At 36.8% G+C, this 25,107-nt stretch overlaps 1 protein-coding gene across 2 annotated transcripts in view; it reads right to left on the reverse strand.

The window, feature by feature from the left end:
- The window catches only part of LOC133541044 (histone acetyltransferase KAT7-like), a 70,252-nt gene that overhangs the window by 15,799 nt on the left and 29,346 nt on the right, over positions 1–25,107 (reverse strand). Inside the window, exons 4-13 of one of the 2 annotated variants that reach the window (XM_061884091.1) lie at positions 23,072–23,353; positions 22,904–22,986; positions 18,584–18,670; positions 15,824–15,922; positions 15,643–15,753; positions 10,464–10,655; positions 7,993–8,082; positions 2,121–2,261; positions 387–480; positions 82–228 (exon numbers count right to left, since the gene is read on the reverse strand). In XM_061884091.1, the coding sequence (XP_061740075.1) occupies positions 82–228; positions 387–480; positions 2,121–2,261; positions 7,993–8,082; positions 10,464–10,655; positions 15,643–15,753; positions 15,824–15,922; positions 18,584–18,670; positions 22,904–22,986; positions 23,072–23,353 (1,326 nt within the window). Of the gene's footprint in view, positions 1–81; positions 229–386; positions 481–2,120; positions 2,262–7,992; positions 8,083–10,463; positions 10,656–15,642; positions 15,754–15,823; positions 15,923–18,583; positions 18,671–22,903; positions 22,987–23,071; positions 23,357–25,107 lie in introns of both variants that reach the window. The other variant, XM_061884089.1, reaches the window with a different exon arrangement.

The following is a 25,107-nucleotide window of genomic DNA, read 5'->3' on the forward strand; positions in this document are numbered from 1 at the left end:
TTCTATAAAATGTATTTATTTATTTTGTGGTGAAGCTTTTCTAAATTGGTTTCACAGGTTTAAAAGAAATTCATTTCTGACCTTTAATAGAGATTTCCTTCCCTTGAAAGTTGTTCAAGTAGCGTAGCAGCACCTCCTTCCAGTAACTACGATAGCTGATAAGGCCCAGGTCAGATAGGGGGCGCTCTGGTGAACCCACTTTCTCCTCCACCTTCGACAACAGGTAACCTGGAAAGATGCACAGACAAAGACTGTGATACTATGTTCCGCAGATATTAATAAAACATATTATACCCGTAAAAATGCAAGGTTGTAAAGTTTCCCTGAAGATACAAAGTCATAAAAAAAGACCAACATAACCATAACTAGGACTTTATAGTACTTACTAAAGTCTATTAGCATCTTGCCGTAGCCTTGCCTCATGTACTGTGGCATAGTGAGGATGCAGGACACGTTGTAGTTTAGGAAAGAGTTTTTCTCCTAAACATGGGAGACAAATATACAAATGTTGAAAGCAGCGTAACATATCAGTGGAATACACAATGACGCAACGATACAACCTTTACCCTTCAAATATGATATGGATATTGGGCGATACTGATATTGGTCAGATATCAGCACAAGTAACCACATTTATATTTTTCCATTCACCACTATTATTTTGTCGTGTGGAATGTTAGAAAGAGCTTGATCAAGTAAATTGTTGGTTTGAAAAACACTAGCCTATTTATTTTTAACCGGATGGAATAGACTTATGCTGTCTTTAAGTTGAAGTGGAGGGGTCATTGTTTTTTGGCGACACCAAGTGGCCACCGAGTAATTCATTAAATTAAGCCAGGGGTGTCCAAACTTTTTCCACACACTGAAAAATCAAAGCAAGCGGGGGCCATTTTCATATTTGTTATATTAAAAACCAATATAATAAATGTATAAAAAATATACATTTAGGCCTCCACTCAGGCTTGATCCCGGTGAACCCAAAGGGTTTTGGTCCAAAAAATACAATAAATGTGTCATTATTTAGTATTATTATTAATATTATTGAAAGTTTAAATCTCTAGATCAATATTAGGTTTATCTGTCAATATAACGTTTTAAACATTTAAGTTGTATGTCCTTTTTGTCAAAATAAACCCTCTTTTTTTATGGAAAAAACACCAAATATGCAATATTTTCCCCAAATGAAATATTTAAGTGGAATATTTGAGATTATAATAATTGGAGCCTTAAAAAGGTCAATAACTCATAACAACATTGATTTCAATTCAGTATTATTTTTCGAGTAATGACACACACAAAAAAAAATCCCACAAAAATGATTGGGGATTCAAGAGGGTCCTACTCATTAAAGTGTTAAAAGATTAATGATATATATTTTTTTACTGTTTACTTTTAACACAATCATCTCGAGATCAACTTCACATTTATCAAATTATAAGTCAGTTTTTTATATGGCAAACACAAAATATGCAACATTTTCCCCAAATAATATCTCAAAGTGGAATATTTAATGTGACGTAATTGGAGCCTTGAATAGGTCAATATTTCATAATGACATTGATTTTGATTCATTTTTATTTTTTAAGAAAGAAACAGCCTACATGGCACCTTTGTACTATTACAGTAAACATTGCAACATTTTCTTGTTACATTTCATCTGTTTGCTCTTTATTTTTTGCAAAAAAAAAAAATTAAAGTTTTTTGAGTTTGAACATCAAATATCTTCTTTGTAGTGCATTTGATTGAATATGGGTTGAAAAGGATTTGCAAATTATTGTATTCTTACGACGATAAAAGGTAAAAGTGATGTATCAATCCTATTTGTCATTTACTGTATATGTATTTCAGATTATTCTGTATAAAATGTGTTTTGTGTTTATATTTGTGAGTGTCTGGAAGGGATGAATTTGGATTTGTATTTCTGGTATTTCTGATTTCATAAGATTCAGTTGTCGTTGGACCTTTTGGAACAGAATACTAAACAAAACCGAGGTACCACAACACTTGCATCAGCCCGTGGCTTGCTTGTGAAAGACAAAAAGCAGTTCTATGGAAAGCCAGGCTATGTCAACAAAAATCTGAAAATCACCACAAGTTGCAAAGGAAACGACTTTTCTCACCTTGGAGAAATACCCGACTAGGTGGCAACCTGTGTTGTCAGCCTCAGTCATCACGTAGAAGAGGAAAGGTTCAACGTCGTAATACAGAGTCTTGTGGTCCAGGAAGAGTTTGGCCAGTAGACACAGGTTCTGACAGTAAATCTGTGACAAAAACAGCACTGTCATTAAGTACAATTTCCACTGTGATTAGCATTAAATGTACTGATTTTAGCAATGAAGGATTAAGTTCCGCCACAATTTGGATGTAACCAATACAGATGAACATGTTTATGTCAACGCCCCTTGAAGCGATTGGACACAAACGGTTGTGCACATAACTTAAAATTAAAATTGCAATTAATCATTGCTTCCACATTAAGTGGATCTATCATCCAAAACCAACGTTTCTTACCTATTGGTATCTGCTTATGTGTATTTGGGATCGGCATAAGTCCCGAAAAATTTGAAATCAAACCGTAGAGGCATTGCAGAGAGATATTTTAAAAACAATCCTACTTCTTCGACACAAACTTTGCTACCTCATTTAAAAAGTGCCTTACATTGAACTTTTATGATTTCTAGGAATGCTCGTTCAACTATGAAAAAGTTGCTTTTAGTGTATGCCAAGAAGTCTGGTTTCACCCTCAAACTTTCAAAAAGAGAGACAATGAAACAAAGTACAGTACTTTGGAAATGTGTGAATGATACATTAGCAATGTTACCTTGATTTGTTGTGTAGCTAGCTTAGCCTTCTAATGTAAGACAATCGTGTCACTGTCATGCGGCAATATAAAGTCTGATTTACCTAAAAACACAACTGTGTTTGGCAATGGTCCAGTTAGTAATATAATCTGTTTTTTTTGTTTGTGATGTAGCTCATAGCGTGGCTTAATTTGTAAAAACTCTATTGTTTACAGTAAAATTATATAAATGATATAAAATAGAAAAGCATTTTACTGTCAGTATACACATTCATATGTACAGGATTTAGCATTGAAGAGAGAAAGACTCTGTAGAGGTTTAACCATAGCTGAAGTATCGTACCAGAAATTCCACCTGGGCTTCCTTACATTCCTGCCGCACTGTCTCCTCCCTCCTTGAGCCGACGCGGAACCATGGCCTCGCTATGTCATCTGGGATGTTGTGTTGTAGTAAAAGTCAACGAAAACATTAGATGGCTGGTGGCGCTCACCGGTGTCCATAATCCATACAGTCTTAGCAAAACACAAGCAACTACCAACAATATCTTTGGGGTGGGGACAAAAGTGTAGTCAGCTTGAGAGGAAGGGGACATGTAAGGAAGGCTTAATTTGCATCTAACAACTTCGCCTTTTAAAACAAGCCGTTTTTGGGAGCAGCCGGCAAGTGGCTTCAAAATAGGCTTCACAGCGAAATCCATGCAGCTTTGACCAAAGAAACATCATTACTTGTTATGTAGACCAGTAATTTTAATTTTCCTGAAGGAACTCTCCTAAAGGAATCAATAAAGTACTATCTATCTATCTATCTATATCTGCACCTTATTGCTCTTTTATCCAGCACTACAACGAGCTAATGCAACAAAATGTTGTTGTTATCTGTAATGTGATGTTCAAATTTGAATGACAATAAAAAGAAGTCTAAATCTAAGACCAAAATTAAGTGTTTTAAAAATAGTAAAAAAAAATCATGAAATAACCCCTTTATGCTACGACTTTTAGCCATAAAATTGGCAATTATAAATCATTTTTGAACCTATAGTATGTCATGCGCATTTGCATTCATAACACTATTTACTGTATCTCCACGATGGATTTTATGATGATCATTTAATAAATTACCGCCTAAATGCAGCTGAGATAGGCTCCAGCACCCCAGTGACTCCGAACGGGACAAGCGGTCAAAAATGGATGGATGGAATGTAATACACTGATAATTTTTTTTTTTTTTGGTCCTGTCCAGCTTTTCAGGCAAATCATATAGTCAATGTGGATGTCCATATTGGCTGTTCAGATTTACTGTACAAAAGAGAAGTGTAGGATACTTCTCTTGTTGCCTTATTTCAATTTGAATTTATTAAATGTATTTATATTATCATTTGGTGCAACCAGGCTGGAGCAGGAGGGGATAGAAAGAGAAAAAAAGGAAGACAGAAGGGGGAATTGCGGGGATAAGAGGGGGATTAGACAGAGAGACAGAAACAACAACAGCAAACACAACAATAACAACAAAAAAAACAACAACAATAGAACATCACCAGCACATACGATATGTACAAATATGATCGTAAAAGTGATAGCAAAGAAGCAGTTAGCGAAATAAACAATAATATAGAAATGACAATAAGCTATTTTACACTACAACTAGAGCAATACTAATACCAATAGAAAAAGCGCTAATGATCATGAGCAATACCAATAGTTTACCTCTATTATGAACAATACAGTTGTTCAAATGCAACAATACGTATACATAATGATAGCTAGAGGGATAAAAAAAGAAAAAAAAAAAATGAATACCCAAAAATGGAGGGGAAGAGAGAGAGAGACAACCTATATTAAGCGTGTAGATTGTTATAGTAACAATGGGTTAAACGTTAATATATGTTTGATGAAATGTGATTATGTGCATGAGCGTATGTATATATATATGTACCTGTATATGTACAGAATGTGTATATGAATGTTTGTACAATAAATGCATATGTACAGAATGTGTATATGTATGTTTGTACAGTGAATGTATATGTACAATATGTGTATGTCTGTACCGTGAATGTGCGTGTAGATGGACGAACTTGGAGTATGTAGGTATGTACTGTATTTGTGTATGTATGTGGGAGCGTAGGTACCTATGTATGTATTTTTGTATATAATAATAACGGTATATGTGTGTCAGTATACAGTATGTGTGTTTGTATGTACGATATATTTGACTCCCAGTGTGCTTGGGAGCCAGAGTACGGCCCCAGCCGCCCAGAGAGCCCAACCCAAACAGCAGGTGTGGGGCCCAGGGAGCCAGGGACCACCGGCCCCACACAGCCAGGCTGGCCAGCGACGGGAACCCCAAAGTCCAGCCCACGGCGCCGCCCGGAATAGCCAGCAGCAGGCCGCAAACAGACGCGCCCGGCAGACGACAGGGCACGAGAGAAGCAGCGGACGGCCAGACCCCAAGCCAGTGAGACCACCCCCCACACGGGCAGAAAGGTGGGATTCCCCGACCAGGGGGACCCAGGGACTCCCCGCAACCGGACGGGAAGACCGCCCCCGCCGCACCAGCACCCGGGCCCCCACGAGCCCACCCCCATCCCCGGAGAGCACGGCGCGCCCCACGCCAGGCCACCCCACCCAAGTCGGCAGCCGCAGGACCACCCAGCGCAGGGCCGCGGGAACCACCCACCCCACCCGCAGGGACCCCAACGATGGAGATGGAACAACCAGCAACCGCCCTGTCGAGTTTTCCCCCGAGGGAGGGGGGAGAAAAAAAATAAAAATAAATAAATAAATACATTAAAAAATAAAAATACAAAAAAAATAGGATTACAAAAACATAATAAAAAAATAAATAAACACGGATCATTTAATACACTGATACAAAAAACTCCACCTATTTATACGTATTTGCAATTTTGCTTTAAATCATAAATAATTTGTATATTTTTTTATTATTTTATTTGACATTTAATTATTTAAAATTTCATCAATTCCAGCAGTACAATGCTTTGAATAGACTGTGACTGCATATTTTAAGTACAATACTTTTAAGAAGCAATCTTTAATTGCTTCCTAATGTGTAAAATGTTACTTTAAAATGTGTCTATTAAATGCAAGAAGCATATACCGTATTTTTCGGACTATAAGTCGCAGTTTTTTTCATAGCAATTTCATGTGTGAAATTATTAACACATTACCGTAAAATATCAAAAAATAATATATAGCTCATTCACGTAAGAGACTAAACGTATAAGATTTCATTGAATTTAGGAATTAGGTGTGACAGATTGTTTGGTAAACATATATCATGTTGTATATGTTATAGTTATTTGAATGACTTACCATAATATGTTACGTTAACATACCAGGCACCTTCTCCGTTGGTTATTTATGCGTTATATAACGTACACTTATTCAGCCTGTTGTTCACTATTCTTTATTTATTTTAAATTGCCTTTCAAATGTCTATTCTTGGTGTTGGATTTTATCAAATAAATTTCCCCCAAAAATGCGACTTATACTCCAGTGCAACGTATATGTTTTTTTCCTTCTTTAATATGCATATTCGGCCGGTGTGACTTATACGCCGAAAAACACGGTAATAGGAAGGAAAACAAAAAATATAATTTTATAGGCCTTAATTTTTTTTTCCATTTTAAAATGCTGGGATCTCCTGTATTTAAGGGGTCCTATTAGAGCACCTTGTTTTCTCCATAACATCTCATAGTGATTCAATTGGTCAAAATCTTGCGTAGATTATGTTTGACGGACCATCTTCAAGCCGCTTTCTGACTGTTTCTTCAGGATGTGACTTTTATTCACGTCTTATTTACGTGCCCAAGGTACTCCTCCGGGCCAAACCCACTTCAACTGCGTCTCCACTGCGTCAATCATGTTGCACTTTTTAGAGCTTCCATAGCGATTGTTAGAATTATACGCTACAGCAAAGGATTTATCATGCATGGGCATGTACGAGCCAGTCTGCCCCTCAACAAGAGGATCGAAAAAAATAAATTGTTGACTACAAAACTTTGGACTGCAACTGGATAAAATTGGCATACATGTACTTGCGCAAAGCTCTTTAAGTGAACCTCTATCTATATGGAGATATCCGCAGATGTAACCAAATGGTAAATGGGTTGTACTTGTAATAAGCTTTTTTACCTTTTTTTTCTAAGGAACTCAAAGCGCTTTGACACTATTTCCACATTCACCCATTCACACACACATTCACACACTGATGGCTTTTATTGAGCCAGATTTGGTAAAACGGCATTAAAGTCCTAAATTCCAAACGGCTTGTTTGGAAGAGGGCAAGATTGTTTTATAAATATCTCTGCCATGACTCCGTGGTTTGATTTACAATTTTCGGGACTTATAGAGATATAAAAAACATAAGAAAATGAGTCCCCTTTCAGGTGCAACTTTAATGATATCTTTAACATTTTGAGTGAAATAGTTACGGTAAGGTGTATGAAAAGTGTTCGATATCATTAATCAGGCATGTGATTTAAACTTAATGAAAAAGACTCAAAATAAGCATGGGGTGCCCTGGTGGGGGGAACAAGTAGGGAACCCCCCCCCCCATCGAAGCTCTTCCTGGTTTATCAGCAAATGAACATGCAAAAAAGCACCATTTAAAGATGTTTTAGTATTTAAAGAATTGAAAAATTATCAAAAAAGTTAACATAAATACATACCCCATTATTCCAAAATGACATACTGTCTGTTTCAGTCACTATGTTATTTAGTCACTACAATAATTACAACTTTTGTTCACATCCACAGGAACCACATGGGTTAGCTTACTCTATACTGTATTTACAACCTTAGTAGTGTTCGTCACAGCCAAAGATGGTTCATCTAGTTATTTACCTTTTTTACACATTACCTTTGTTCAATCACACATTACTTTGGCATTTTTGCTTTGATGGCTCTGATATGAACCTACCTTACAAATTTCTGAGCAGATTTTTGTTTCTGCTTTAGTGGATTCTGCCTTGGATTTATAATTTATGCTTGAAGTATGGAATTAAATCTTCACTTCTTTATTTAAGTCTCCAGTTACCACTGCCTACAAAATGTGCTTACGCCAGCATGTAAGTGTGGGTACCCACAATCTACCATGAAGTTATTTATTTTATTGATCCCAATGTGACATAAGAAGGCACATATTAATGCATATCAAAGTGCTTTTTCACCTTGTTCTTCTTGCCGTCCACCTCGAAGACTGAGATGTTGCTTTTTCGGTAGATTTCATCGCCAGGGGGATGCTTCCAAACACACTTAGCCTTGCGTGAAAATGATAAACAAGCACACAAAGCTTTAGAAACAAAGTAACCTCTAAAATAATGATACAATCCGAGTAAACACTGATTCTAATAACAGTTTGGACAAAGGCAGACGTTTTCTGTGTTTTGAGCTACAGTCCATTTTAATGAATAATTAAATTGTGACTATGGGGGCTTCCAAATATACATATTTTAAACGACTACAAACCCAAACTATAATTCCAATGATTAATGCAGGAAAGTAGAACTAAAAGACTGAACCTTTTATTGATGTTGCCAATAATAACAACTTTTTACATGGCAGGCGTAAGTGAATTCACTGTCTTTAAGCGAGCCAATACACGTTCCATGGGGGTTTAGCTCCCATCGGCTCCTGCGTAGCTCAAACTCTGAATCAAGAATTCGAGCTTTGTGCATAGAGACAGTCATAATGAATGCAGTGTTTCCAATACATGCGGCACCACCACAAATACATTTGGACCGTCATAAACAGATTTGTACATACTCTTTTTCAAAAAAAGCAACCAGAAATAAATCTAGTGATTTTTTATGGTCTTATTGGACACTTTTGGAGACTTATGCAGACTGGGAACACGGTTGCTGTTGTCTGTTTCCCTTTCCAATAAAGAAAAACATGTAAAAACATGTAGCAGTACATATATCCACATCAGAATTTTTCCCACACGGACCCTTCGATTCGGGAAACATAAAGTCAGCGACAAAAATATTGTGTCAGACGTCTATTCGGTAAAAAAAAATAAAAAAATGCATTGCAGCCCTCCATCCCTGCCAGGCCTACAAACTGGAACTACGAAATGCTGCACTTCAGTCAATGAGGGATATTTATCTACTAAAAATAAAAGAGTCATTGACATTATTCAATCTATTAGTGTTATACTTTGTCTGCAATATTGCACTTTCCTAAAAATAATAGCAGTAAACAGCAGTGTCCAAAGTGTGCCTTACCCAGGTGCCATTTTCTTTACACAACTTGTTTTTTATTGTCCAAAAGTATAATCTGAAAATACAATTTATTTTTATTATATTTAGTATGTCACCTACAATGCAAGCCTAATATCTTTTAGAACAGCATTTTGAATTAGTTTTACCCATCTTTAATGTAGAAATATTTTAAAATGGCCTTCACATGCATCCGTTTTTACCTGCGCCAGGAGGTTAGCTTATCACCAGGGATTGTTTGTCTGTTACTTATCTATCAACATAACTCCAAATTCACGGGTGAATTTTGATAACTTTGCAAGAAATGTCCGAACTGGGATGACAAAAACGTGATTAGATTTTGGGGGTGATCTGGATCACCATCTGGATTGAAGGATTTTTAAAGGATTCTTTACTATTAAGGGACAAGGCCTGGCGCAGGTCTGTGTTCTGCTAATACTTTACTAGTTTTGCTGTAACTTTCCTTTTATTTTATTGGATAATAAGCTGCCAACAGTTTGTAGTTTTTGTTTCATTTGAAAAAAAAAAAGATCAAAAGCTACGTTGTGTTTTATGATTTGCATACCGAAAATGATAATACCGAGATACAATAGCGAACTATGACAACGCCGTACTGTCTCAACCCTAAAAACTTATCATAAAGGTTTTACAGTTCAGTTTACATCAAAGCACCGACAGTGGAACCTTGATTTACGAACTCAATTGGTTCTTGAACAAGATTCGTAAAGAGAAAAGTTTGGATATTGAAGCAAATTTTCCTTTAAAAAAACAATGCAGACATGAATAAGTCTATGTTTTTGTTACATTCTGTTCACTTAAAACGGTACTGTATAAATATGACAAGGGTGTAATGGACCGACTTTCTATTTAATAACAAATTCCAAACAACCACAACGAGCTGAACAGTCCTCATTCACAGCCGCCCTGCTGACACGCACACACTGTCACTAGCCGTGTGGTGCACTCAGTTTCAACTCCTCAACTTTAACAGGCAGGACACTTCAATGATTAGGAATAAACACATTAAATCCACTTTACCTTGTTAGTAATCGACAAGGCAATGTCGGCAACGCGTGAGATACACATTGCTTGCCCATTACTTTCTTTGAACTCATGTTGAGCTAGCAAAACTATAAAAATGACGTTAAAGGACAAAAAACCTTTAAAAAGGACAGAAAGAAGAAATTTAGCTACTGAAAGCACTGGTCTGCTGACACAAAATGGCTGCACTGAGGCACACAATGGGTGGATGAAACACTCGTATACTGAGACAAGGTTTGTACAACAAAGCATGTTTCCATTCGGTCAGTGGTTCATAAATCGAAAAGTTCGTAATTAGGGGTTTGTAAATCAGGGTTCCACCATTCTTGATACTGCAGGGCACTAAAAGGTAGTTGTACATATAGAAATAAGAGCCTTACCATGTGTCTGCGCAGGATGGTTTGGCTCTTCATATACTTAAGGCAGAATTCGCACATGTACAGCCTTCCCAAGCGGGCATATTCCTCCGGGTACGGAGAGTGGTACCAAGTATCCAGTTCGTAGCGACCAAACACAATGATTTTAATCATGTTGCTCCCCTCCGACACCTGACCCGCCAGACGAAGCTTCTCCTGTGTAGACCAGCGTAAGAGGATGTTGGTGAAGATGGGTGAAGGAAAGAAATGAAAGGTGGATAGGATGGGGAAATAGGCAGCCGGGAGATAAGAGGAAGAAGAGAGGAGATAATAGAAAATATGTCCATTAGTCAGGGAAGATGAGGTGAGGCATAAATCACACCTTAGAGAAAACCAGCCACACATACAAGACAATTACACAAAGAAAACGAAAAAAATAAGGCAAAGGAAAAAAGATTTCTGTAGAGCAGACCTGCAGAGGAGCACTCCCAATAACAAACCGAACATATAGTTGCATGGTTACAATTTAAGTATTAAGAAACGTTTTTATGAGTGAGCACGGGAGAGCAAACCAACCATTATTTGGACAAGCAGACTTGCACATTTGAGACGTTGAAATATGATTAGTCTTTAGAGACGCGTAAAATTAAGTCTTTAGTTATGTAGTCTTTGATCAGTTATTAATCAAGAGTTATAAAAACACATAAGGAAAACATGTCCATACTTAAAAGGGTCATATTATGCAAAACCAACTTTTCTTATCTGTTGGTACCTGTTTTTGTGTATTTGGGATCCCCAAAATTCCCGGAAATCAAACCATGAACCATGATGGCATGGTGGGGATACTACAAAACAATCTTGCCTTCCTAAAAAACTTGCTCCAAATGAGCCATTTGGAATTTGAGACAGTTGTGACGTACTTGTCTTAGCCTTAGTTACGTCAGTGGATATCTCCATATATGGGCAAAATTTTACCCCAAGACCTTTGCGCAAGTCCGCCATTTTTATTCAGTCGTAGCCTATAAGTTCTTTCTTATTCTCCATCCTCTTGTTGTGGAGCAGACCGGTTCGCAAAATCCTCCGCTGATGCCATTTGTAATATAAAGTAGCGTATAGTTCTGACCAGGGCTGTGAATCTTTGGGCAACACGATTCAATTCTCGGGGCTTACGATTTGATTCAAAATCGATTCAAAACGATTGCCGATTTAAAATTAATGCTTTTTAATAACATTGGGTGCCAGTTCTATGATTAACAACATTCCTCCTTGAAATAGGTATACAGCTCTGATACATTTCTATATTGCTTAAATGAAAACTGGTTTTGTTTCATAAAATTCTACACAAACATTTAACAAGGCAAGAAAAGTATCACCCACTGTTCTTTTCTAGAGTAAATCTGTAAAGCAGATATGGACATCTACATCAACAATATGACTAGCTTGAGTGCCTGTACAGGACAGATAAAAAAAATAAAAATAATAACAATTATATGTGTATATATATATATATATATATATATATATATATATATATATATATATATATATATATATATATATATATATATATATGTATATATATATATATATATAAATAGGTGTGTATGTATATACATAGACTGTATATATCTGTGTGTGTATGTATGCATATATATATATATACATATATATGTGTGTGTGTATGTATATATATATATATATAAATACACATATATATACATTATATATAAATATAGCCATATACATATATAGATGTGTGTATTTATACACATATGAATATATGTGTGTTTATATGTATATATAAATATATATATATATATATATATATATATACACACATATGTATACATATATAAACATATATACAAATATATATATATATATACATATATATGTATGCTGTACACACACATATATATACATACATATATATATATATAAATATATACATATACATACACTTATATACACACATACAGTATATAAACATACACACACATATATATATATACATATATAAATATACACACATATACATATATATTAATACATATATATGTATATACATAGATACACATATACATACATATACATACATATATACATCCATACATATACATACATATGTATAGATATATATACATACATATGAATATATATATAAACATACACATATATACATACATACATACATATGTGTATATATAAATGTATACATACATATATATGTATATATACATACACACATGTATAGACATACATACATACATATACAAACATACATACATACATACATACATAAATACATATATATATACATACATACATGTGTATATAAATATATATATTTATATATACATACACACACAAATACATACATATACACACACAATACATACATATATATATATATATATATATATATATATATATATATATACAAACCTTGTTTCCATATGAGTTGGGAAATTGTGTTAGATGTAAATATAAACGGAATACAATTGATCTGCAAATCATTTTCAACCCATATTCCCTTGAATATGCTACAAAGACAACATATTTGATGTTCAAACTGATAAACATTTTTTTTCATGCACGCAACACGTGACAAAGAAGTCAGGAAAGGTGGAGATAAATACTGATAAAGTTGAGAAATTCTCATCAAACACTTATTTGGAACATCCCACAGGTAGGCAGGCTAATTGGAAACAGGTGGGTGCCATGATCGGGTATGAAAGCAGCTTCCATGAAATGCTAAGTAATTCACAAACAAGGATGGGGCGATGGTCACCAATTTCTAAGCAAATTGTGGAACAGTTTTAGAACAACATTTCTCAACGAGCTATTGCAAGGAATTTCTGCAAAGCAAAAAACATTTATCAACAACACCAAGGAACGCCGCTGGCTTCGCTGGGCCTGAGCTCATCTAAGATGGACTGATGCCAAGTGGAAAGGTGTTCTGTGGTCTGACGAGTCCACATTTCAAATTATATTTGGAAACTGTGGATGTGGTGTCCTCCGGTACTAAGAGGAAAATAACCCTCCGGATTGTTATAGGCGCAAAGTTCAAAAGCCAGCATCTGTGATGGTATGGGGGTGTATTAGTGCCCAAGGCATGGGTAACTTACACATCTGTGAAGGCACCATTAATGCTGAATGGTCCATACAGGTTTTGGAGCAACATATGTTGTCATCCAAGCAACGTTATCATGGACGCCCCAGCTTATTTCAGCAAAACAATGCCAAGCCATGTGTTACAACTTTCCTGGCCCGCCTGCAGTCCAGACCTGTCTCCTATCGAAAATGTGTGGCGCATTATGAAGCATAAAATACGACAGCAGGGACCCCGGACTGTTGAACGACTAAAGCTCTACATAAAACAAGAATGGGAAAAAATTCCACTTTCAAAGCTTCAACAATTAGTTTCCTCAGTTCCCAAACGTTCATTGAGTGTTGTATAAAGAAAAGGTGTTGGCACGTGTTGAAGCCCTGAAATTCTAAGTTAATTAATTATTTGCAAAACAAAAAAATGTTTATGAGTTTGAACATCAAATATCTTGTCTTTGTAGTGCATTCAACTGAATATGGGTTGAAAAGGATTTGCAAATCATTGTATTCCGTTTATATTTACATCTAACATAATTTCCCATAATTTTTGTATATATAGACATACACATATATATATATACATATACACACACACACACACACACACACATATATATACATACATATATATATATATATATATATATATATACATACATACGTATATATATATATATATATATATGTATATATATATATATATATGTACCGGTTATTGTTTTTTTAATCGATTAATCATTCCATTCCAAATAAGTATCGCGATTCATTCTAAAATCTATTTTTTGTAAGCCCTTAGTTGTAACAAATCTGTCACTAGACTTCATATGGATGCACTAAAAACTACAACATGGCTGACGGGGTGAGGACACAATCAAAAGGGGGCTTAGCCTCGAGAAGGGGCTCGGCATGCAAATAAGACCGCCCACAAAACGGTGCATTATGAAAAAACAGAAGGCGGCTTGAAGATGGTTCGTAAAACAAAATCTATGCAAAAGTTGGAACTTACAACCACCATTACGTGTTGTACATCAGTGTTTCTTACACAAAAGGCTGCCAAAAATATACTTTTATCAGCTTTGGTCCTTATGGGTTGTAGTGGTATTCAGCTGTAATACATTTTTCCACCACTTGTGGCAGTAATGACAATCTCAAACAGAAGAAATCTGGAGCTAACGTCAGACATTGCTTGAAGCACAAAAATTACGACTAAAAGGGTGAATCTGTATTTTCAATCGAACTTGAATTTTATTGAGTTTATCTAAGAAACTATATTATTAATTTATTGTATTTATTGTATGTAAATACATTTCATTAGTTATTTACGAGTCCTTTGTTACGCAGTATATTTGGATTAATTTTGGACACATTGTTTCATATAATTTGAGACAAGGTCGTAAACTGTTGGTTGGTTAGATATAATAAATGAATACGATTTAAATAAAAAGTAAGACTGCTAATTCAGTGTTAACCTTTGAGTGGGCCACGGAGCCCCTCTGTAGTGGAAAAATTGGGCCCCAGGGTCAAAAAAATGAAGAAATCCTGATGTAGATCACAAGGAAGTGTTTTAAAGGTAGAAAATAAGTCATGATATGACCCCCAAAAAACTACACCGATATTGTGGTGAACAACGTGCGTTGCAATACAAAACTTGCAGGTTTTGTAATACGCTAAAATAAGTAAAAATGAATGTGTTTACAAGGCATTCAAATGAAAGGCTAATTAAAGCTATATTATATTGTTCTAATGACCTAACACAAGGCAACAACATATAGAGGACAGGCCTCCACAGAGGCCCTGATTGAGACTTTCATATTTAATGAAAATCAGGTATCATTAGGGGTCAAATACAAAATGGTTCTGAATGGGTCTCAATGGGACGGAACGGGAAAAACAACACAGAATAACTGAAAAGGATTGTTCCATCTACCACGTAAATTTCAGACTCCTCCTGAGGCTGCAGAGGAGCGTGTGCAGACTGGAAAAGAGAAGAAGAGGAAGAAGGCAGAACAGGGGGGGGTGGGAAGGAGAGAGGCAAATAACAAACACAAGGAGAGAGGAATGAAGGAGGTGGGTGATGATGAGTTTTCTCTCTTACAAGGTCTTCCGAGGCACGTGCCTGCGCTTTCCTGAACAAATCCAGGTCGTAGTCGCTGGTGATGTTCTCCAGCAGGGGCTCGCGACTGGTCCCGTGGCTCTGACGATGATCCTAGCGGTAAAGACAGCCATTAAAACAATTCAAATAGGCAGCACTTTAACCGGACAAACTAGCCACTAACCATGTACTTTTCTTTCTGCTCCTTATTGGGGCCAGAGTTCCTCTTCTTCCTCAGCTCAGTCACCTTCTCCTTGTAGCGCAGCTGACACTCTGTTGGGGACTGACACATCCGAGAGACCTGCTCACACCTGGCAATACCACGTCTTAAAGGATCTCATCACACACGGACAAGGCGTGTGAACCAAACACACCAAAGCTTTTGTTTTGACTGATTTTGGCCGATGGCCTCCCACACCTTCATAACATCCGACAGGTGAAGAGTATGTAAAAAGACAGGGGTGTTGGACTGGCTTTCATTGAGGGCCAAATCGCAGTTATTGCTTCTCTCAGAGGGCCGCTTGTAACTGATTAATATTTGAATAAATGTAAAAAATGAAACAGAGTCGTCTTGATATTATATTACACAATTGCCCACCCGTTTTAGTAAAATATGTATTTTTTACGTACGCGGTAAAAAAATTATAATTTGCATTTGCTTTAAAAAAAAACTATATAACCAGGGACAGCGATTTACAAAATGTGTAAGAAGACATTGGCGACTTTTAAGGAGAAAAAGGTCCAACTGGAGCAGCAGCGCGAAGCAAGTGTACGTCATGCTCTGTGAAGTGAAGTGAATTATATTTATATAGCGCTTTTCTCAAGTGACTCAAAGCGCTTTACATAGTGAAACCCAATATATCTAAGTTACATTTAAACCAGTGTGGGTGGCACTGGGAGCAGGTGGGTAAAGTGTCTTGCCCAAGGACACAACGGCAGTGACTAGGATGGTTGGAGCGGGAATCGAACCTGCAACCCTCAAGTTGCTGGCACGGCCACTCTACCAACCGAGCTCTCTGCAGCTTGCTTTTTGTCGGGGACATTGAGGTACCAAAGAAGACTCTCCAAACACAAAATGTACAGTCTACAATAACACCAGGCAAAGGTGCTAAATTTGTTGCTTGTCTTTTATGATAAAAAAAAAGTCATTAATAGTCTCAAAACACTTGAAAAATTCTCAACCAGATACATTGTACAATCAGCAGCAACAATTGAAAATATGGCAAAACAATATAAGAATATATATTAATATTAATTAATCATAACCGATGTTTTTAAATGTATGTATACACTTTTTGAGCCTTTTTAATTAAAATACTATCACAGCAGATTAGGCAAATTACGTGATAAAGTCATGTGACCACACCCAAAACATTACCAAGGACAGCACACACCCTGGCTTCCACCTGTTCAACTTGCTACCATCGGGCAGGCGCTACAGGTGCATCAGAGCCAGAACAAACAGGCTCAGAGACAGCTTCTTTCCCAAAGCTGTCACCATGTTGAACTCTAACTTAAAATAATAATAATTCACCCCTATACAATATCATGCCCCAATACCCTACTGTGCAATACTACCCTTCCAGTGCAATACGTCCGTCACTGATTGTTATTTATTACTTCGGTACTCTTGTCTTGCTCTGTATATTGTACTTCTATAGTGTTTTGTATATTGTACAGGATTGCTTATTATTTTATTGGATAGTAGTCTGTTTATTTCAATTGTTAGTTTTTCCTTTTTACCTCTTATGTCATTTATTTCACCCCATATTTGTTCCCACTATCGCACCTTAAGTTGGAGTCTTTAACCTCGTTATATGCAAATATAATGACAATAAAGTTCATTCTATTATATTCTTCTATTCTATCTAAAACACCCCCGCCCACTACCTACCGACATAATACACTTGATGTTTTCTTTCACAAACATTTTAAAGTGTTTAAGAGAAAAGTTTAAATTCATATAAATAGTTTGAAGGAGGTTATAAAGGTTTCAACTGGTGTTTAAAGTGAGTAGTATTATTTTGCTGGTGGTTCTGGAACATAACCAATGCATAGCAAAAAATAAATAAAACATTTTAAACTTTTTATGGCTGAAAGTTCACATTTAAACTCTATCCATCCATCCATTTTCTACCGCTTGTCGCTTTTGGGGTCGCGGGTGGTGCTGGAGCCTATCTCAGCTGCTTACGGCGGAAGGCAGGGTACACCCTGGACAAGTCGCCACCTCATCGCAGGGCCAACACAGATACAGACAACATTCACACTCACATTCACACACTAGGGCCAATTTAGTGTGGCCAATCAACCTATCCCCAGGTGCATGTTTTTGGCGGTGGGAGGAAGCCGGAGTACTCGGAGGGAACCCACGCAGTCACAGAGAAAACAAACAAACTCCACACAGAAAGATCCTGAGCCCGGGATTGAACTCAGCACTACTCAGTACCTTCATATTGTGAGGCACATGCACTAACCCCTGTTTCACCGTGCTGCCCCATTTAAACTTTATTGTGGTGTTAATAAAGACAACATTAAAAATATTTAAAAGGATAAACTTTCTTGTGAGTGACTGGCCAAGGCACCCTGGACTTATTTGTTTTGAAGCTGCATTAGTTAATAGCTATGTGATGCAATATAACCAATGCGACTTTAACAAGCCTACTCCTGCCGAAATGAGAAATCACAGACTGTAAAAATTTCATTGGAAAGTTCATCTCTAAATTTTATGAGGCTTCTGCGAGATGAGATACAGCAGCACCTTCTGGGTTGAATGCAAAATGAAAAACACAGTAATTCTAATGCGCCATATTTATCCCCAGTTCTTACAAAAATCGACTTCATGACTTGGCCCTGATTATTTACTGCTTGACCATTTCTGCAACAGCACACAAGACGCACAGAAAAAAAAGCAACTGATGAGTTCAAAGTGAAGAAGGGATCATACCTGGTGCCTCGTGGAGTGTCTATTCTCGTCTTGCCGGTGAGACAGGGTCCTTTCCTCGGCCTGTTTTTCGCGAGTTGATGGTTTGCCCTGACAAAACATCAAGAGTGTGAAACACCAACAACTCACAGCCGGCCCTGCAGCACAATACCTCGCAACATTTACGTTCCTACTTTCCCAGGTGTCTTTGCAACCTGACAATTTCAATTTGACCCTGTTGGTTCAACTCGCTTGTACATTACTCCACTCAAGACATACCCGTTGACTCCGAGCTCTGACTCATCCCAAGCCAATGGATATACATGGCGGCAATGTGTAGAGCAAATATGTACTCTGCAACATGTAGGGATGGAAAATATGGCCTAAAAGTTATATTGCGAAATATATATTGCAGCCTCTTGGGATAACAATATAATAGTTGGCACATAAAAGATACCAGAACCATTTCAAAACTGGTTACAAAGGCTCCTAATCTGGCTGCTGACGTACGCTGTGATTTCTAATAGTAATATTTTCTCAAAACAATTAATAATGTACTTGCTAATTTACTTTTTTAATAGTTGGTTACTTACTGTTGTAACATGGTACTATCTACACTTATGTTAAAATGTATTAAACACTTATTTTTCTGTTGATTGGATACATTTGTTTTAAGCGATACTACAAATGTGCTTATCGATCCAATACCAAGTATTTTATTTCGCCATTTGGCAATTTACGGACTATAAGCCGCTACTTTTTTCCTACGCTTTGAACCCTGCGGCTTATAAAACAAAGCAGTTCATTTATGGATTTTTATTTGATGACAGCAATAATAAAAATAATTGTGACAAAAAACACTTAGTGATTTACCTTACTGTTTGTGCTATGGCACCATTTTTTGGATAAATTTGAATTTATTGGTAGTGCTTTTTTTGTCAACCGGAGTGCTTTTTTGAGTCTTCTATCCATTAACAGCATTTCTACTCGTCGCTTTTATTTGTAAGTTTTACAGTATAAGTAAAACTGTTTATACTTGTAAACCGTTCCATAAGTGATGTCTGTAGGAGTGTTTTCATTCATTTTTGTACATGCTATTGTAATGTAATGAGGCTAGCATCGTTAGCATTAGCTGATTTTCTAACACTTTTACAGGTGTCTGTGGTAGCATTATTAAATTTTAACTGCATCATTTTTTTATTGTTTCAGTTTCACAGATTCCTCAGTATACTAACCAAGACACAGTCGTTAAGTTATTGAGCCTGTTTAGCTGATTGAAGTGCTACCTTCCGCAGCTAACGGGTCCGTGATGATGACTTCTGTTTTGTTTGATCAGCCATTTTACAGCCAGGTTACACGCACCATTTGGAAAAAATTACGGTATTTAAATAAACATTTACATAATCTTACTGTGTTAATAACTTATGTTGCAACGATTATGGCTGTGGCTTACAATTCGGTGCGGCTAATATATGGCAAAATGTTTTCTTCTAAAATTTACTGGATGTGGCTAATATCCCCGTGCACTTCATAGTACAGAAACGGTAGATACAGGGGCCGGATTGGCCACACCAATGTTCATACGTCACATTTTCGGGATCATTAAATGACACAGGATTTGATCACAACTTCAATCAGACAAAACTACAAATGGTAAATTATTGTTTGACTTATTTCCTTATTCCCTTTTATTGCATACAAAATGCATAATAAAGTCAATGGTGCAAAATAATTGAACAAACACAATAACTACATTGACATTTATTTCCTGACATTAAACATATTTTGTGGTAATTAAAAATATTGCTCTAATCACTGTAACGTTGACCAAATACTAGTACTACACTTGGTATTGTTACTGTCACCATATATAAATATCTACCACTGTTTATGCTCAAGAGCTCAAAAAGCTTGTTTAGATATTCCTTGTCCTCTAGTCCAGGAATTTTTAACCTTTTTGACCCAAGGGGTCCAACTTTTCCACTACATAGGGGCCCGCGGCCCACTCGAATATGAATACTTAATTAGTAATCTTACTCTTTCACAGTGGTCCCCAAACTACGGGAAGTCCCAAGTTATTTTTATTTTATTTTTTTTTTAATCTGTCCTTTCTAATCCATTTTCTACTGCTTGTTACTCTCAGAGTCTCCTAGCCGCTCAGGCAAATCCCATTGTCTAAAAATGCATTTTCCAATCGATGAAGTCATATCATAGAGATTGGGGACCCCTGCTCTTTGATTTTAATCGGATTTATTAATTGTATCTATCCTACTTACAGTTTAACAGGTTAACAACCTTGTGAAATATTATTTATTTAACACATAAACCTTAGGCTTAGGCCAACCTGATTAGAAAAAAAGGTATTAAACAAATATACTGCATAATAAGGGACTCATAAATAATGCTAAATATAATAAATAATAATAAATGTTTCTTAACTAAATTGTCAATAAAACTAAAGTGTAAATGAAAATACAGCTTTAACACTTGAGTCCTTATTTTTGCGCTAAAGACACTTCTCTCTAACTTTTGTCTGAGATTGTCATCACTGCCACAAGTGGTGGAAAAGTGTACTACAACAACTTAGCAACTAGGGTTGTTAATCCTTAGGCACCACACGATTTGATATGACTCGATTCTTGGGGGTTAACGATTTGCTTCAAAATCAATTCTTCGTTCAAAACAATTCTCAAATCAAAATCCATAATTTTTAATAAGATTGGGTGCCAGTTCTATGATTAACTATATTCCTCCATAAAATAGATAAAACAGCTGTGATAAAGTTCTGTATTATGTATATGAAAATGGGTGTTGTTTAGTAGAATTCTACCCAAACATTTAATAAAGTCAAATACCAATAAGGCAACAAGACAAGTATCCCACACTTCTCTTTAATAAAGTAAGTCTGTACAGCAGATATCTCCCGTCCAAAGGCAAAACCCAGTAACTCAATTTTGGTCAAAACTGAGCTGATAATAATTTTGGAGTTCCTAGGTGGTATATGCTTTACATTAGTGTATGCGATATTGTAGTTTGTTCCGTAAGTAAGCTGTTACGCGCATGGCAGGAACTAGCAACTACCACATAACCGCGTAGATACAACAGAAAAACCTAGTACCTCAAAGGACCAATCGGAACTTCTTTGTCAGTCGCCTTATTGTCTTTAATGAGACATTTGCACGAATGGGGGCCGACGGTCAACCTTATTATGTGATATTATGGCACGAGGGGATATTTGGAAGATTGGCCCAGGACGTTGCAAGCGCCTTCATTAAATGTATTGTTCTTGATTCTTCCCCTTGCATACTCTTTTGGGCAGATAACTGAGGAGGTCAAAATAAAAACTGGACACTGTACACGGCTCTTGCCCAATGTGCAAACGCAGAATGGGGCCCACCCGAGATTGTGATAAAATATCTGGAGAAAGGGCACACGTTCATGAGAGCAGATTCAATCCATGGCTCAATCGACAAGAAAATGAAAGCTCAAGAAAACATCTATACGTTTGATGACTTTGTAGATCTTTGTAAGACAGCATCAAGATAGATTGGTTTTCCTTTGTTTTCTCAAAATCAGCTAGAAGTGAGTTACTAGGTTTTGCCTTTTGGCGGGAGATATGATCACCTAATTCAACAATATGATTTGCTTGAGTGGCTTGGACGGGACCGGTTTAAACGTTTTTTAAACCGATTTTTTTTTTTTTTAATCGATTGAGAACCGTTACAAATAATAATTGCGATTAATTTGAAATTTTGACACCCCTAACGCCGTGGCCCATACAGACCACGACTGAGAAACATTTATTTTTTGGTGGCCCTTTAAAGAGACTTTCCAGTGACAATGCTACACATAAGAAACATAGTTTAGTTGCCGCCATTGAAGTGAGGATTAGTGATTGAGAAACTGCAATGTGAATGGACTTTACCTGCTCGGACACCATTATTTGCTTGAGGCTTTTAAATTTGCGAGATGTAACCAGAATGTAAGATCCATTATTACAATATGTCGATAGTATTAAAATCTCTATCGTCGGCCGAATTTGTAGCATTTATATTGTATATATAGCGCAACCCTACTTGCATGATTTTTTAATGCCATTTACAGGCTGCTCTGAACAGATCTGTTTATAGAGGGTTGCTCTAATTATTGATCCTTTGGGGATTTTAAACAAGCATGTCACAGGCATGTTATTAAGACATCTCGGCACTGTTTTAATCTGCAAAAAAAGGGAAGAATATGTCTTCTTTAATAAGCCAATTGTAGAAAAACACAAAGTCAAACGTGGTTGAATACCTTTTCAACAAAACTTGAATTGGGGGAGAAAGTGTGTAAATGTTTTAGTACCTTGCATTCGTCAGCTGAAAGGTTGTGATAAAGAGGACATCCCGATATGGAGAAGTGTCTCTCATGTCTGCCGGTCAGGTGACCTGAGAGGTCAGAGAAGGGTGTAAATGCAAGATCTTCCCTCTTTGTTGCTACACTACTGTTCAAATAAACGTCGGCGTTTCTTACCCAGTGAGTTACACCCAGGTGTAGGGCACTTCATGTTGAAGTTGTAGCTCTCGTGAAAGCGCCGCCGCTTGGGCCGGTGGGAAAGGTCGTGAGCGGCAGCCTCTTTAAGGGAAAGCTCCTTTGCCAATCTCTCGTCTTCCTCTTGAGAAACTATGACATCGTTGCTGGAAGACACAAGGTCATTGCCAGGGCTGGAGGCCTCAATGTCTGACTCGGAAGACGGGGCATTGCCGGTCGGCGTGCGGGGAGGGGTCTCGTCGTGGTCTGCCGCCTGCTTTATTACTGCTGAGCACACATGAGCACATTAAAATGACGACTGTTGTTTGTGACCTAAAGGTGTCAAAAATATGTATAATAATCTGTCACAATACTAACAATGTAAATTTTATCAAATTATTGACCTGATTGAGTGACGGTATCTTTATTCTGCGAAAAAAGAAGAACTTGTCCTATCTTTTTGACGACTGATTGTTGACTAGGACGAAAACGTGTCAAAAAACAGAACACTAATGGCTAAATACTGGTAGACACTTTATTCATATCCAAGATAAATTCACATTTCAAACAGCTTTACGAGAGTAATAAGCAGGCAATGTTTAGGAAACAAAAAGTAAAAATGGCACTACAAGCCCAAACAAAATATCCATGGCAGGCAAGCACTGTGAATAAACTGAGCTAAATGGGATCATTTAAAATACAAAACAAGATAAGACTGATCGATTCCAGATTTAAAGTGCATCTGTCAAAATAATGACAACATATTATATACATATTGACCTGACTATTTTTATTCTGAAAAAAAAAGGTTCCATAAAGTCATTTTATATTTAGGGTTCAGAGATTTGATTTTTACAGATTCAAACCAGCAAGTGGCACCAAAGTCACACTCAGAAAGCAAATAACAGTGGAATTAATAGCTAAAAAAAAACCAACTTTTTGAATGCAATCTACTGGCAGTTATTTTACTGATATGGAAAACTTTAATGGCCTAAAACAGTGGTTCTCAACCTTTTTTAGGTGATGTACCCCCTGTGAATTTTTTTTCAATTCAAGCACCCCCTAATCAGAGCAAAGAATTTTTGGTTGAAAAAAATAGATAAAAAAGTAAAATACAGCACTATGTCATCAGTTTCTGATTCAATAAATTGTATAACAGTGCAAAATATTGCTAATTTGTAGTGGTCTTTCTTGAACTATTTGGAAAAAAAGATGTAAAAATAACTAAAAACTTGTTGATGAGGTGGCGACTTGTCCAGGGTGTAGCCCGCCTTCTTCCCGGTTGTAGCTGCGATAGGCACCAGCGCCCACCGCGACCCCAAAGGGAATAAGCGGTAGAAAAATTGATGGATAGATGGATTGTGATTCAATTATAAATAAAGATTTCTACACATAAAAGTAATCAACTAATTAAAGTGCCCTCTTTGGGGATTGTAATAGAGATCCATCTGATTCATGCACTTAATTCCAAACACTTCTTCACAAAAGAAGAAATCTTTAACATCAATATTTATGGAACATGTACACAAAAATCTAGCTGTCAACACTGAATATTGCATTGTTGCATTTCTTTTCACAGTTTATGAACTAACATTCATATTTTGTTGAAGTATTATTCAATAAATATATACACTGTGGCCTGCGATGAGGTGGCGACTTGTTCAGGGTGTACCCCGCCTTCCGCCCGATTGTGACTGAGATAGGCACCATCGCCCCCCGCCACCACAAAGGGAATAATCGGTAGAAAATGTATGGATGGATATATACACTGTATATAAAGGATTTTTGAAATGTTGCTATTTTTAGAATATTTTTCAAAAATCTCACGTATACCTTCAAGTACCCCCATTTGAAAACCACTGACCTAGAAGGTTAGAGTGTCCGCCCTGAGATCGGTAGGTTGTGAGTTCAAACCCCGGCCGAGTCATTACCTCCTTGCTTGGCACTCAGCATCAAGGGTTGGAATTGGGGGTTAAATACCCAAAGATTATTCCCGGGCGCGGCCACCGCTGCTGCCCACTGCTCCCCTCACCTCCCAG

The sequence above is a fragment of the Nerophis ophidion genome, linkage group LG23 (genome assembly GCF_033978795.1).
Source record: "Nerophis ophidion isolate RoL-2023_Sa linkage group LG23, RoL_Noph_v1.0, whole genome shotgun sequence".
NCBI lineage: Eukaryota > Metazoa > Chordata > Actinopteri > Syngnathiformes > Syngnathidae > Nerophis > Nerophis ophidion.